The sequence below is a fragment of the Falco cherrug genome, chromosome 15, assembly GCF_023634085.1.
Source record: "Falco cherrug isolate bFalChe1 chromosome 15, bFalChe1.pri, whole genome shotgun sequence".
In the NCBI taxonomy this organism is placed as follows: Eukaryota; Metazoa; Chordata; class Aves; order Falconiformes; family Falconidae; genus Falco; species Falco cherrug.
In genome coordinates, this window is record NC_073711.1 from 4308130 (window position 1) to 4321436 (window position 13307).

The 13307-nt window shown below is 41.9% G+C and overlaps 1 protein-coding gene across 2 annotated transcripts in view; it reads left to right on the forward strand.

Annotated features, from left to right (window-relative positions):
• DCX (doublecortin) overlaps positions 1–12108 on the forward strand; it is an 85308-nt gene extending 73200 nt beyond the window's left edge. For both annotated transcript variants that reach the window (XM_027798563.2, XM_014276128.3), the window contains exon 7: positions 154–12108. In XM_027798563.2, coding sequence (XP_027654364.1) covers positions 154–210 — 57 coding nt within the window. In that variant the 3' untranslated portion in view covers positions 211–12108. The remainder of the gene's footprint in view (positions 1–153) is intronic.
• Positions 12109–13307: the final 1199 nt, after the last annotated feature.

Consider the following 13307-nt stretch of genomic DNA (forward strand, 5'->3'; position numbering starts at 1 on the left):
ACAACTGGTCAGCCCATCCAGTAACCAGTGCATGAGTCTTCTACCCCGTCCCTATGAACTGCACAGAGCTGGGCCATTTGACTGGTTCCTTACACATGACCAAAGCTGGAAACTGATTGTGTGAGTTAACATTTTTCTTCTTTCTTCCTACAGGACTTGTATCTGCCTCTGTCTTTGGATGACTCTGATTCCCTTGGAGATTCCATGTAAAGCGACACACAGCTAAATGTCCATATTGCAAGCTATGTTTAAGATACAGTAGAGTACTTCTGCCAGAATAAGCAGATAGGTGACTGGTGCTTTCAAATCAAAGGACACACAGTTATATGTCATTTTTTTTCTGTGATTTATCCTCTGTGCCACAAATAAACACCTACCAGTCTATAGAGATAGAGGGATACCATTCTTCTAAGTTATAGGGATGCAAAATGGACATTGCGAGACATTTGGGGCCAATAAGCCAATGATCCTGTGCATTTCCCATTTTCTTCTATTATTTCTTCTGCTGCGACTCTGTAATTTTCCCAGTGATAGTAAAGTAGCTCCCCTGGAAGTGTGCAAAAGGATCGCTTGCTGACCAATTTGCAAGCTCAAGTAGAGCAAATTATATTCTCCACCTGTCCAAACTGCCAACGTTTGCCAGCTCACCTGCTCCTCATTTGCAGCCCTGATTTTAGCACTCGCATACTAACTAGTACTGGTTTTATTGTTGGCAGGAAGGGAAATGACTTACTAGTTTGATGTTTAATATGCCAGCAGAAGCTTGGATGAGATTAGGAATAACCATCTAAGGTGCTAAGTAAGGTTAGTATAATAGTGATTCAAATATTGAGATTTTTATGTTTTTTAATGATTAAGCAAAAAAAAAATCTAAGTCAGCTGAGTTATCTGGAGTAGAACACCTTTCACATATGATCCAAAGATACTACTAGCTGGTAAGAAATTTTTGTACCTACCCTATGGTATCTCTCTATCTCTGTTTGTAACAGTAATGCCTTGTGAACAGCCAACACTGAAAACACTGTGAAAATTTGTTTTCAGGTTTGACACCCTATAGGTCACTTTTTATAGCAAAAAAATCAATACACTTTTTATAAAGGAAAACCTTGTATCTGTGTTTTGGGAGTAAGGATTCAAGCTCCTTCTTTTTTATAAAAGCTGGTAATTTTCTTTTGTTTAAAAAACACATTCAGAAAAATGTACAAAAAAAACCAACCAACAACTGCAGAAGAGTAATAACAACAACTCAGTTTAGAAATCTTGTCATCACTGCCAACATAGACACTTGTAGGGGGGAAAAAAAAGGTCAATTCAAAATATTGAATGTTTTGATAGTTTTTGTAATGTTTAAGACTACATATTTGTTTTTTTACACTTCAGTATTCCTAACTATGGCCAGATTCTCTACTTATATAACAAATGGAATTTTGTGGTGTTCAAAACCCCATATTTTACGAAACTCTTCTATCTGACAAGAACAAACTTACTGTACTTAGAGAAACCTTTTGCTTTTATTAATCAGTAATGACTCCTACAGAATGCAAAGTTCATCTATTCACGCAGGGCTGGTGGTTTTTACTACGCCGAAGCTTTGTCATAGGCTAGCTGGCATTGCCTCCCTTTCTCATGGAATAAGCTTTTGATGAAAGTGATTATTACAGAACTTTACCTAAATGAAATCTGTGCAATCAAATCTTTCTTTGTTGCTCTATTTGCCTTTTTTTTTCCAACATGCACACCTATTCCCCATTGCCTTGCAACCCCTTGTGATTAGAATGAATTATACCATTGTGATGTTTGATGTTACATGAATGCTGGGTTGTTCCCAAAGCCACTCCACATTTTGTTTGCTTGCATTGCTGGTATGAAACAATCTGTGCAGGCTGCATCTTTAGAGGTTCGTGTGATGATACGTATAATGCAACTTAAAAAAAAAAAAAAGATATTTATCTGAGAGAGGCCAGGATTGGGAATTATCAAGGGGTCAGAGTTATCATGCACCAAATTTGCACCCAGTAGTCTTAGTGCATGATCATTTACACCCAGAGTTTTGCACAAAATATAATTTGTTCCCACAAGTAACTTCATTTAATTGAGTAACTCTCTGGCTGTGTGACTGCCAAATGATCATTTCACCTACTGTATCCTGGTTTTAGTTCAAAGACTAAGGGCTCATGTTGAAGGTTTGTGGGGAGAAGGATGGTAGGGTAGACAAAGCATAGGTGCAGTAGTCAGGACACCTTCATTCAGCCCTTGGCATTGCTAAACTTAGTGTCTGAACGGGAGCAGGTCTCTTAGTAACCCTGTGCCTCAATCTGTCTATCTGTCCCTGCAGGGACAATACTGTTCTACCTCACTGGGGGTTGTGAGGCCAAATGTTGGTTGACATTCGTAAAGTGCTTTCAGATCCTCTAACAGAAGGTGCTGAAGTATTCTGGGTGCAGATTTGGTTATGGGTGCTAATTTTTGGCTGTTTAATCCTGTGGGTGCTACTGTAGACACTGGTCATGAGCAAATACGACTTTTTAAGCATAATGATGTCAAAGGCCATGCTTATGCTAACAATATTATCCATTGGAGCCTTTGTATTAGTAAAAGCTGTAGTGGGATGGATAATTTGACGTGCTTTTACCCTCTGTTCTGTTGGTGGCAATCTCAGAGTCCCTCCCCAAGTTTCTGCCTTTCCAGGGACCCTGACCCTGGAATGTCAGGTAGTCATGGCCCTGCCTGTTGGAGATGATGGACTTGGACTCCAGTCAAAGGTGTTGTCACTTCAGTGACAGGCGGTTCCTGTCATAGTCAGGGTTAGCATGTCCTACCACCTTTCCTCTGAATCTGCTAAACCAAGAGACCAGCCATGGAATCACATCTAGGTCCTCTTGCTATTCAGTACGGGACACTCACCACAGATCCACCAGGAAAACCTAAATTTTTTGCCATCCATAAGCAGACTGAACTGCTAGAGCTGATGGTGGTAGGAAAGGAGTCTTAGACGTGCTTTTATCTAGTATCCATCAGTTTGGTTTGTATAAGATGAAGCAGGATCCCAAGGGGTGGATGAACCTTTGGAGAGATGGTTGTTGAGGTAGCTGTTGAGAAGTGGTTCCTCTCCTTCCTGCCACAAGTAGTGTTTGGTTATTTGAAGATGCTTTTCCTGGTGGAGCATGCTAAGGAATCACTGAGGCCTTCCTCCTCAGCTGCACCTAGTGACAGAGCTAAAACCTGATCCTGCAAGTGCTTCCTTGGGAGTGGAATTTTGATTGCATGAGGATCATTCTGGAGTGGGGCTGAGCCCAACAATTCCTTCAGGGGATTAGGGGGACCTTCAAAAGGCCTAAAAGAGGAAAAATAAAAAAGTTCAGTGGGAAAAATAGCCATTCAAACCAGTAGAAACCACAAAGAAAATGGTATGAGGTCAAACTCCCAAGTTTTAGAAAGCTGCTTTCTAGGTAGAAATGCCTGGGCAGTAGAAGTCAGTGAGCATTTCAGCTGTAACATATAGTCTGTATTAATGCCAATATTGCATGAGTTCTTGTACAGAAATGCATGTGGAATGTTACCTACATTCAAAACTAGTTATCTTTGGCTTTGTAGGATCCCTAATATAGATTTGAACACAAAGAAAACAATGCACAGGCATCGTACCTTAGTCATTTAAATGTAAGGTCAGCCCTGATTCAGGAAAGAACTTAGACACGCTTAAATTCTAGCACATGCTTTACTCCTGTTGATTTTTCATGAGATATAAGCTTGGGTTTGGTCAGAAAGCTTTCCTGAACTGGAACAAATTAGTAATTACTTTTAATATACTACAGTTCCAGACCCCATGAAATTCTGGAGCAGATGATATTAATTCCACTATATACTCCAGAGTTTACCTTTTATATTTTTTTCTACTTTTACAAGCACATAAAACTCCACAGGATATGAGGATTTGCCATATTAATTCTGCTATAAAAACCCTGTCTAATTTGCCTCATGAGGCTACCTTTAGTGCTTTCAGAGACTAATTGAATCACTGACTGTATTGTTTTAAGACGATACAGTATTTAAAAACAAATTGGAAAGACTCTTGTCGTAGGGCTTTGTTTCTTCAAAATCTGCCTTTATTCAATCGCCAGTATGTTTTAGCAAATTTGCATATACAGTAAAAATACCTGTTTCAGACACACAATCACTAGGAAGCAATTAAGAGCAATCCTGCAAGCATAGACTGATGTACTTCGTATTCATACATTCCAGGGATGGTCTTGACTGCAGAAGATCAGGACAATGCAGCAAAATCTTCACCCTTAGGATTTTTTGTCACATGTAAAGCATTTATAATCCTGAAGTTTCTGGGTTAAAGCCTCATCTGTAATAAGATTTGGAGCTAGTTCAGTTCCACCAGCTAAACAGCCAACCAAGACTCTACACCTTGAAGTAATTTTGAAAGAGTTTGGTAATGGGATTTTACCTTGGTCCGCACTGCAGCAGGTGATAGAAATAGCTTTTGCCTACCATTGTCTGTGTTTCCTATATCTGCACATTATTTACAATTTTCTCAGGAGCTAGAAACACTAATTGTGTTATTTTCATAGACAACAGAAAAATAATTCTGCTCAGAAAACAACTTCCACACCTCTCTTTCATATTCAGCTTACATACATACATGCATGCAGAAAATTGCACACACGGTCTAGCTGTTATTTCTCTCTCATTTGCTTGAAAGTACTTTTGAAGGGGAAAAAAGGGAGGGAGGACCAAAAATTGTGGCAAACAGCAAAACAATGTTACACTCAGGCATTTTTAATGGAAAATAATGGCATTAAAGTGTTAGTTTCTCCTTATGCATACGGATACTGATGAGACTTTCTCGATGCCTTGTTTGCTTTTGCATGCCTTTGAGGTCAGTGCTGGTCTTCTTGCTGCTTCGCAGAACTCCTTGTGAAATTGCTCTGTAACACCATGCTAAATCCCTACAAGGATGCTGTTCCAGCGACAGCCATCCCTGGAAGTTGCATCCTCCCTGCAGGGGCATGGTATGGACTTTACAGTATGACACCTCTTTATTGCAGTGACAGCACATGACTGTCTTTTGTCATTGACTTCAGTGGTACCCCGCGTTCATTCAAGGCAATCGGAGAGTTGTCTTTTACTATAGTAGAGGCAGAATCATTTTGAGAGAAAGGAAGAAAAAATAGCCAAGTAAAGTAGGTATAAAATTAGTCCAGAAAGTGTCTCCTCAAGCTAAGACAATCCACAACCAGAGAAAAGTTATAGAGGTGTGTTTACCACACACAAGGTGCTGATCCTGACCAATATAGAACAAAACAGCTTCTTTTTTCTAGTGGTTAGTTAGGCTCAAAGTAATTTTTCTGGTTGCTGATGGAAGCAGGCTGGAACAGTATTTAGGACTGGTGAGGTTCTTTGTAGAAGCAAATGGATGGCACAAGATGAAGATCTCTTTCTGTCTATCTAGATGGAGAGTGAGGTCAGTCCATCCAACAGGATTAGTGCTTTACACAGGATACCTAGAAGACATCCAGCTGAAACACCACCTTGGTGTAATGAGACCAAGAAAGTTAAGACTTTAAGTGCCTTCCAGCATGCTTTGGGCTTCAGAAGCGGGACTATGCATGTCCCCAACAAGGCCTAGGTAAAAGTGGCCTTGACATAAGGGGGCAGGACAGGCTTTCATTCTTGAGATATTCAGCCCATCCAGCATTTATTCAAGCAGCTCTTGAAAATTACTGTCTCCAAAATCACAGATTTCTTCTGGCTGATGCCTCTGTCCCATCTGTGTGAATCTGAGCAGGCCTCTCCATGGTATCTCAGGAAATGTTAAAGCTGAGTTTTGTGGCTCGCAGTGCAGCAGCTCCTCACTGAGTGTAGATGAATTGGGCTGGGTTCTGCTGCACTGGTTATAGATACTGTTATTCAGATATTCTTCACCCTCCTTTTTTGCTCCTGGCTTGAGGTCTGGTGTCTTTCGTTTTGGATGCCTCCAGGTGAAAGGCTGGGGTCAGCCATGCGTACAGACCCCTGGTAATGTTTTGTTTTGTTTCCTCTGGAACAGATCTAGTCATTTGATGTTTGTCTGAAGGTCTGGGGCCAACCTGACAAAATGTTCAGCAATTTGTGAGTGAGTGGATGGAAAGGCTTTTTTTCAGCAATGCCATTGCATAGCTGCTCTGACGGAATCCTGGTTGCAGGGTAGGGCACGAGTACTATGTCTGCAGGTAAAAATGTGGAGCTGTGGGGTCACAGACCACTGTCCATCCCTTAGGACACTGTTTAGAGAAAGTTAAAAACGCTGACAACCCATGAGCTTCTGAGAATCAAGCCTGGTGGATTCAGCAGTGGGGTTTCAGAGCCACTGGGATTTCAGAGCTATCGGTCTTTGGCATAACTGTGGACAGATCAGTTCTCCTTGTGCCATGGTGTCCCAACGCATGAAGAGCTGCTCACAATACTCACCTCCATCTGTAAGGTGCATTGACATAAGTTGATACATATGGAAGAGCTCGCTCTTGAGATTTATTCATTAGTTAGCAAAGTCTGAAAACCGTATAGAAGCAAACTTTGGTCCGTTGTCTTTGGCAAGTCTTTTCAGGAACTCTGGCTCTCTCAAAACTATGCTGTAAAAATGCTTCATTATTTTATTGATGGTGAAAGACAGACATCATTTTTAGTTCTCCCCAGATCCATGGAGGAGCCAGCAACACCCCTGAGTGCAGGGCCGTATCCACACGCAGCAATCCAATCCTCTCACCTGGAGCTGCCACCTCTGGCCTGAATACAGACCCCTGCCGCCCCTTTTTTTGTTCCATGTCCATGTACATATCAGGGGCAATTCATGTTGCCATTCAGACTCTGGGTCTTGTATTTGTAAATGGTGAGTAAGCCTAACTGTTTCAGTGGCCTTCTACTAAGGAAACAGTGGGCCTGTTGTTGAAACCTTTCTTGTTTAGAAAGTGTTGGTGGCCAGGTGGCTGCATGGGAAGGAGCTGCCTTTCAGTTTCATTGCTTAATGCACTTAGTTGAACTAACCTGTTCTGGCTTTTGCTCTGTACTTCAATGAACTCGGGACTCTGGAGTCCATTTAGAGTGTCCCTAGGTCTGACAGTTTATCACTCAAACAACTGAAGAAGAAGGATGCCCAAAGGGAACTAACAAATCTTTGCAGTAATTAGAGTCTGTTAGCTGAAAAAAGAAAGTTGGCATCATTAGAGAAGGACGCCATGATGGCCAGTGTCATGGGAAACAAAGAAAAAAGACTTTTTTCTAAGAGGGATAGTAGGGGGCATTTGTTAGGAGATATTTACTGAGTGATGAAAAGAGCTTGGCCTTCACAGAAAATCAAATGGAAGGGAAAGCATGAGGCAGAGCACCGGAAATGTCAGTGCCATTGATGTGTGGGAATAATAAAAGACAAAAGCCAAGAAATTCCAGGGACAGACAAAAGGGAGAGGCTGGGGCTAGCTGAGGATCTACAGCTTGGTTCTGGACAGAAAAGCAGCAGGGGTTCTGGTGGCACGCTGAGAGAGTTATTGCCCCCGCAGGTATCTAAGCCAGGATGCCAGCTATCTGCCACAACAGGGTATGTCCCACTCCCAATGGCAGAAATAAGGTCACACTTGGCCTCAGGCAGGAGAACTTGGTTTGAAGTTACTCCCCTGCTCCTGTTTTACTCTCCTGCCACCATGTGTCATCCTTAAAGGGGGATGGGAAGATCCAGTCCTTTGCTGAATGACAGCACCTACCTGCAGTTTGGTTTTATTTTTATTCCTCCCTATCAGATCAGAAATAGAAATTCATCAGCATGCCCTGCCTTGGAGAAGGACAGGCCTGGCACACTGGGGAATTGCAAGATGTGCAAGAGAATAATGAGGGCACCTCTGAACCTCCCATGCCTTCCCACAGAGCTCAGCAAACTCCGGAAAAAGTAGCAACCCACTTGCACCAGGGTGGGTGAAAAGCCAAGGTGCTCCTGGAGGAGGTTACCTTCATTTGCTGTGCAGGCAGATGATGATCTTGCCCATGAAATGCCTAGCCACATCTGTGAGAGCTGCTGCATTCAATAAATCAATGGGAAGTCCATGCTGAACAAGGGGATCTGTGTTTAACACCGGTTTTCTTATGAGATCTTTTTTCTAAAGTCAGTTGAGTTACAAGCTTGTGAATTTAATCCTAAAAGGCAGAACAACTCATTTACCCAAACACATTTTTTGCTGTTTAGTCTCAGATATATTTTGGTTTTTTTGCATAAAGATTGCACCCCTTTGTTTCTATAGATCCTCAGACACTCATGTTATATTGAGTGTGAAACCTAATACACCTAATTTTCTGCTGCTTTAAACAGGCAGAAGCTCCTCTGTAATTAAGGGAGCTGAATCCATTTGGTCCAAGGTTGGTCTCCTATTTCAAAGATTGATTACTGTCAATAATTCTTGTGTGATGAATTACTTAAGTGCAGATTCAGTTTCCTGGGTGACAGCTGCAGACTTTGCAGAGAAAACCTCATTGACCCCAGCTATAAAGTGACCTCTTGTATGAACCTCTAATAGCAAGTTATATGTGGGAGATATTTTGTATAGTTTTGTCATAATGATAAAACTGAAATAGTTTTCTTGGTTGATATATCTTAAAACTTTAGAAATTAAAATTAAACAAGGAACCTTAGCAAATCAGGGCCTCCTCTATATTTTCTGGTTCTAAAGAGTGTTGGCTTAATCTCACTTTACTCTCACTCAGTCTACCAATAGACATGCCCTGAGCCCAGCAGGTTTATTTGAACTAGAAATAACATTTCTATTACTTCCAGTATTTTTCTACTCTAGTCCCAGCTAGTACCAAGCAGAATAGAGATTTATAGTTGGCTAGGTTGTTAAGGAAAAATATTACCAAATGTCTCTGAACGTAAAAAGGAAGGTTCAGTTCACTTTAGGTGACTCATCTAACCTCAAGGCTGCTTTTGATTTTTATTCAAGCTGGTTCTTCCATCTCTATTTGCAACAGTTATATATAGGAAATGGAGATTAATTTGAGTCACATTTGAACAGCGGGGTTGTTGCAGAGCCAAGTGATTCACCTGGCACGTGCAGTCGGAGTGAAACACGTTGGTGGCACCTGGTCAGGGTGGACCTGGACCAAACCCTGGTTCTGAACCCCCAAGTACTGAGAAACCCACGTGCAGGGTCAAACGGAGGAAATGTCTGTAATGCACCAAATGGACCCTGAGCTGGGGTCCAAGCCCAGTTCTTGAAATGAAGACTTTTACCTTTAGAGAATCCCTGTGAAACATTTAGTGGGGTTTTTTTGTTGTGGTTTGGTTTGGGGGTTTGTGTTTGGGGTGGGGTTTTTTGGTTCTTTTTTAAATTCCAGCATGGCTGCTTTTCCCCATCTGCTTCCAACCATTGCACAGCAGATATGGATGGGTTTTAAATTCACTTCCCTTTGCAGGTAGCAGTTGAAATGTAGTGATATTCTGTCTCCCTCTCATGCTGACCACACAGTCGCTGAGGGGCTGCAGAGCACACAGCTTCCCCCCACCCCCTTTACAGCAGAAGAGCTTCTTCCAGATTTAGTGTGATGTCTAATGATGCGTCTCCTTAAAAAGAAGAATGTTTAGGGAATTAATTGCACTGCTAATTGGTGTTTATAGATAAGGTGAAGCAGAAGTATTGAATGTAAGAACAAGAAAGCCTGTGAGTTATAATTACATGCTGAATTCTGACATGTAAAATTGTTGTTCGTTTGCTTCTTATTTAAATGATATGTGATCCAAGCAGCTTTATCACTGTGGCAGTCCTAGTACAGCTGTGCTTATCAACTTAGAAGACACCCAGGCTCTTTTAGAAAGAGGAAACCTGTCTAGCCAAATCTCCTCCTATTCTCTGAAACCACAACACGTTCCCCTCCGTGATACTCTGTATTTTATGACACTGTCTAGTCTAGAAGCACAGGAAAGGAGTATCAGCTTGCTGACTTTGCTGTTACTAGCCTTTGCCTATTTTCTTAATCACAAAATATAATCACAAGCTAGGGTTAGCAGCTCTCATCACATAAGCCCGAGTTCTTCACGCTGCTCTTCTCTGAAGAGCATGAACTGCCTTCACTCACGGCTCTGCGCGCTGCTGCTCTCTGAGCCGCAAGCCTGCCGACAAGTTGTGTTGAGGGAGGGAGATATGCAGCTGAACTGGAACCTGATCATGGATTACTGTCTTAGGTCATTCATTGAGTTTGTATGATTTCGTCATTAATTACAAAGCTGCAATATAATATAACTGAGAGGCCACAATGTATTTTCTATTGTCATTCAGTGGGTGGGGATTGGAGGGGCAGCCGGGTTTAAAGTTTAGCTGGTATACTTTAAACTCTGTGTACATAACCTTGGAGGACATGTGGGTGGTAAGGGTTCAGTTATGTTGTTGGGACTGGTAAATTTCAGTTTGTTTTTGTTTAAATAATAAGGTATTTAATTAATGACATTGTACAAAGAGCTATTAATTTAAATGGTGCTTTTGTTCTCCTAGAACGTATCTATCTAACCTTTCTTTTTGGCAAGCCTGCAGCAATGCTAATCATATCGACTTTTGTACCTTGGGGGAGTGCATGGAAGGGGAGGGGAAATGCTTTTCTCTTCAGACAAATAATGTTGCCCATAGTTAACTTTCTGCTTGACTATATACCTTGAGTTCCCTTTACACTGAATTTTCATGTGAAGTTCTCTTAAAGGGATAGAACAAGCAGAGGTTATTCCAAAAGATCTCAACTGTATCATCTTGTAATATATTGCAGCTTTATGCCAATGATTCCTTGCTTACCTGTACACAGTCCATGCATGTTTTGAACTAATTTTGCATTCTCCATTTGTGGTGAGTTACTTAGCATTTTAACCACCTTTTGTGCCATTCAACTTGTACAGAAAACATTTTTATTGACGTTTTAAAGGGAGGGGGAAGAAAAGAAGAAAACCCCCCTTCTGCTCCCTAGTTGTAGGTAGAACTCAGTTACTTAGCAAACAGATGTAGATGAGTGGTTGTAGTGTTAGAAATGTTAGCTTGCTCGTGAACAAGCTTTTGAGAGTAAATGCATGGTCCTGTACCTCTCTCTTCTTAATTAGCCCTTCCTTTCCTCCTGGAAAGATTCTCTCTCTCTCCCTCTCTCTTCTGTCTTTTTCTCTCTCGTGGTTGTAAAGTACAGATTTGGGCATAAATAAAAGGATGCACAACGAGGTTTGAAAAGCAGTTCTCAACAGGTTCTCTCGGGGAACTTCCTTCTCACAGCGCCTTGCCTTGGCACTTTGATTAGACTCTAACTTTCAAGGTAGAACAGATGGAGATCGGTCATCTGTTGCCTCTGCTTGAACTGGGGAACAAGTTAAATCTTTGGAGGTTTGCGTCACTGGTAAACGATGAGATCTTGCTGATCCGTTGCAGCTGAGGCATGTGGCATGTGGTATATTGGCCGTGGCTTCCACACCTGGTTGCTCTAATGGGACTAGTCCCGCGGCCCCTGATTTGCGGAGTTTGCACACACTTTTTGATTTTCCTGGATACACAGCAGAAGGGGGTGGGGGATGGTATATAGGAATAGGTTGTTAGGGGTTCTGTAGACAACTCCTTCTCTACACTCCCAAGCTCTGAGCTGAGCACGCAGGGCTTATTGTGTATTAGCTGTGGTTCTGTTGGCAATGGAGGACAGAAAACAGTCAAAGTCTTGGAAGAGAGGGGGTCACTCAGGAAGATGGATTTTGTAAGAAATGGACTTAAAAAAAACCACAAAGCCCTGCCACAAACCCACAAAATGTACCTAGATCCACATATTTATCCCTCATGCCTCTTCTCCCTTAACAGAATTTCCTTTTGTTAGAAGATTTGACTTTCTAGAAAAAAATTCCATTTTTGTGAGGTGTTGTGAACTGTTTTTACTACTTGTAATAACCATCCCAGGTCTGAGTATTCTTGTAATGCAATGCCATGCAGCAGAGAACCTGTCCACTTTATAGCTTTGCTCTCAATATTTGTTACTCATTGTTTTCTCATCTAAATGTACATTTGCAAGATGTGTGTAATGTCATTTTCAAAAAATAAAATTTGGTTTCAATATTTAGGCTGATAAAAACCTTTCTGATGCTTTTATTTGGCAAGTGTGTGTTGACTGTAACTTGTGAATTGTAGCGGTACTCATTTATTTTGATTAATCAGCTTTCCCAAATCAGTCCCATTTGTACAAATGCAGAAGAAAGACCGGGGAGGAAATTTTATGGCCCTGAATTAATTAAGACTCGCATCTGCCTGACTGAAGCAGCCCAACCTGTATCAAACCCATCCTTTTGACTAAAGGGGTGGGCTCAGTGTGGGTCCCACTGTAGGAGATACGAGGCAGGTAAGGGCAGCTTGTTCCCTGTGCGCAGCACTTCAGTCAAACCCGTGGATTCAAAACAGCAGAACGTGGCCCCCATCTGAACTCTGCCTTGGCATCCAGGGTCTGGGCAAGGCCCGTACGGTCTCACATTAGCTTTGGGAAGTTTGGTGAGACTCGAGAAGAGGCTGTGTTTGTCCTGCTTTCCCACACAGGCCTGAAAAAGGTCCAAGTTCTTCTTTCACAGCTACCCTGTCAGAACCGCAGCAAAGACAGTAACATTCTTCCTCGTAAGCCCTGAAAAATGTTAATAAGGCTTAGACCTCCACATTTAATTATATAGTTCAAGCCACTTTGCTGTTTGTTTCTGCTTCACATCTGCAGAATTAAAAAGCGAGCATGGTGACTCAGCTCTGGCTGTCCCTGCTGTAGACTGGGCTGCTGTGAAAGAGCTCAGATTCTTCCCAATGTTTCATGCTTGGATGGAGCCCTTTATCCTTTTTTGCCTGTGGTCACCACACATCAGCCCAGAGAGGGCTGTGCTCTTTGCCCTCTAGATCCAGAGGAGATGCTGTGCCAACTGGCAAACGGCATCGGGGCTACCAACACATTGCCCCACTTGGTCAATTACTGGCATCATTTGTGATTATCGTGCCATGCTTGGACAAGCCAGCAGCAGCACATACAGTACAGCTCTGTTTGCAGTGAAAGACCACACTAGCAAAACTGCAGTTCCCAGAATAAAACCAGTAAAAGAAAAACACCCTAAGAACAGCCTTTATCTGAATGTGCATGAACTGAAACTGAAGCAAATGTTATTAGAAAAGCAGAACAAGTACTTTAGAAAATACTCTGCTTGTGTCTTTATGGACCCCAAGAGCAAACAAAGCACACTGGTGTCTTTTCTAGGGGCTAGGTATTAGATGAAGGCAATAAAAAACATAAGAGGGGTAGTGCTC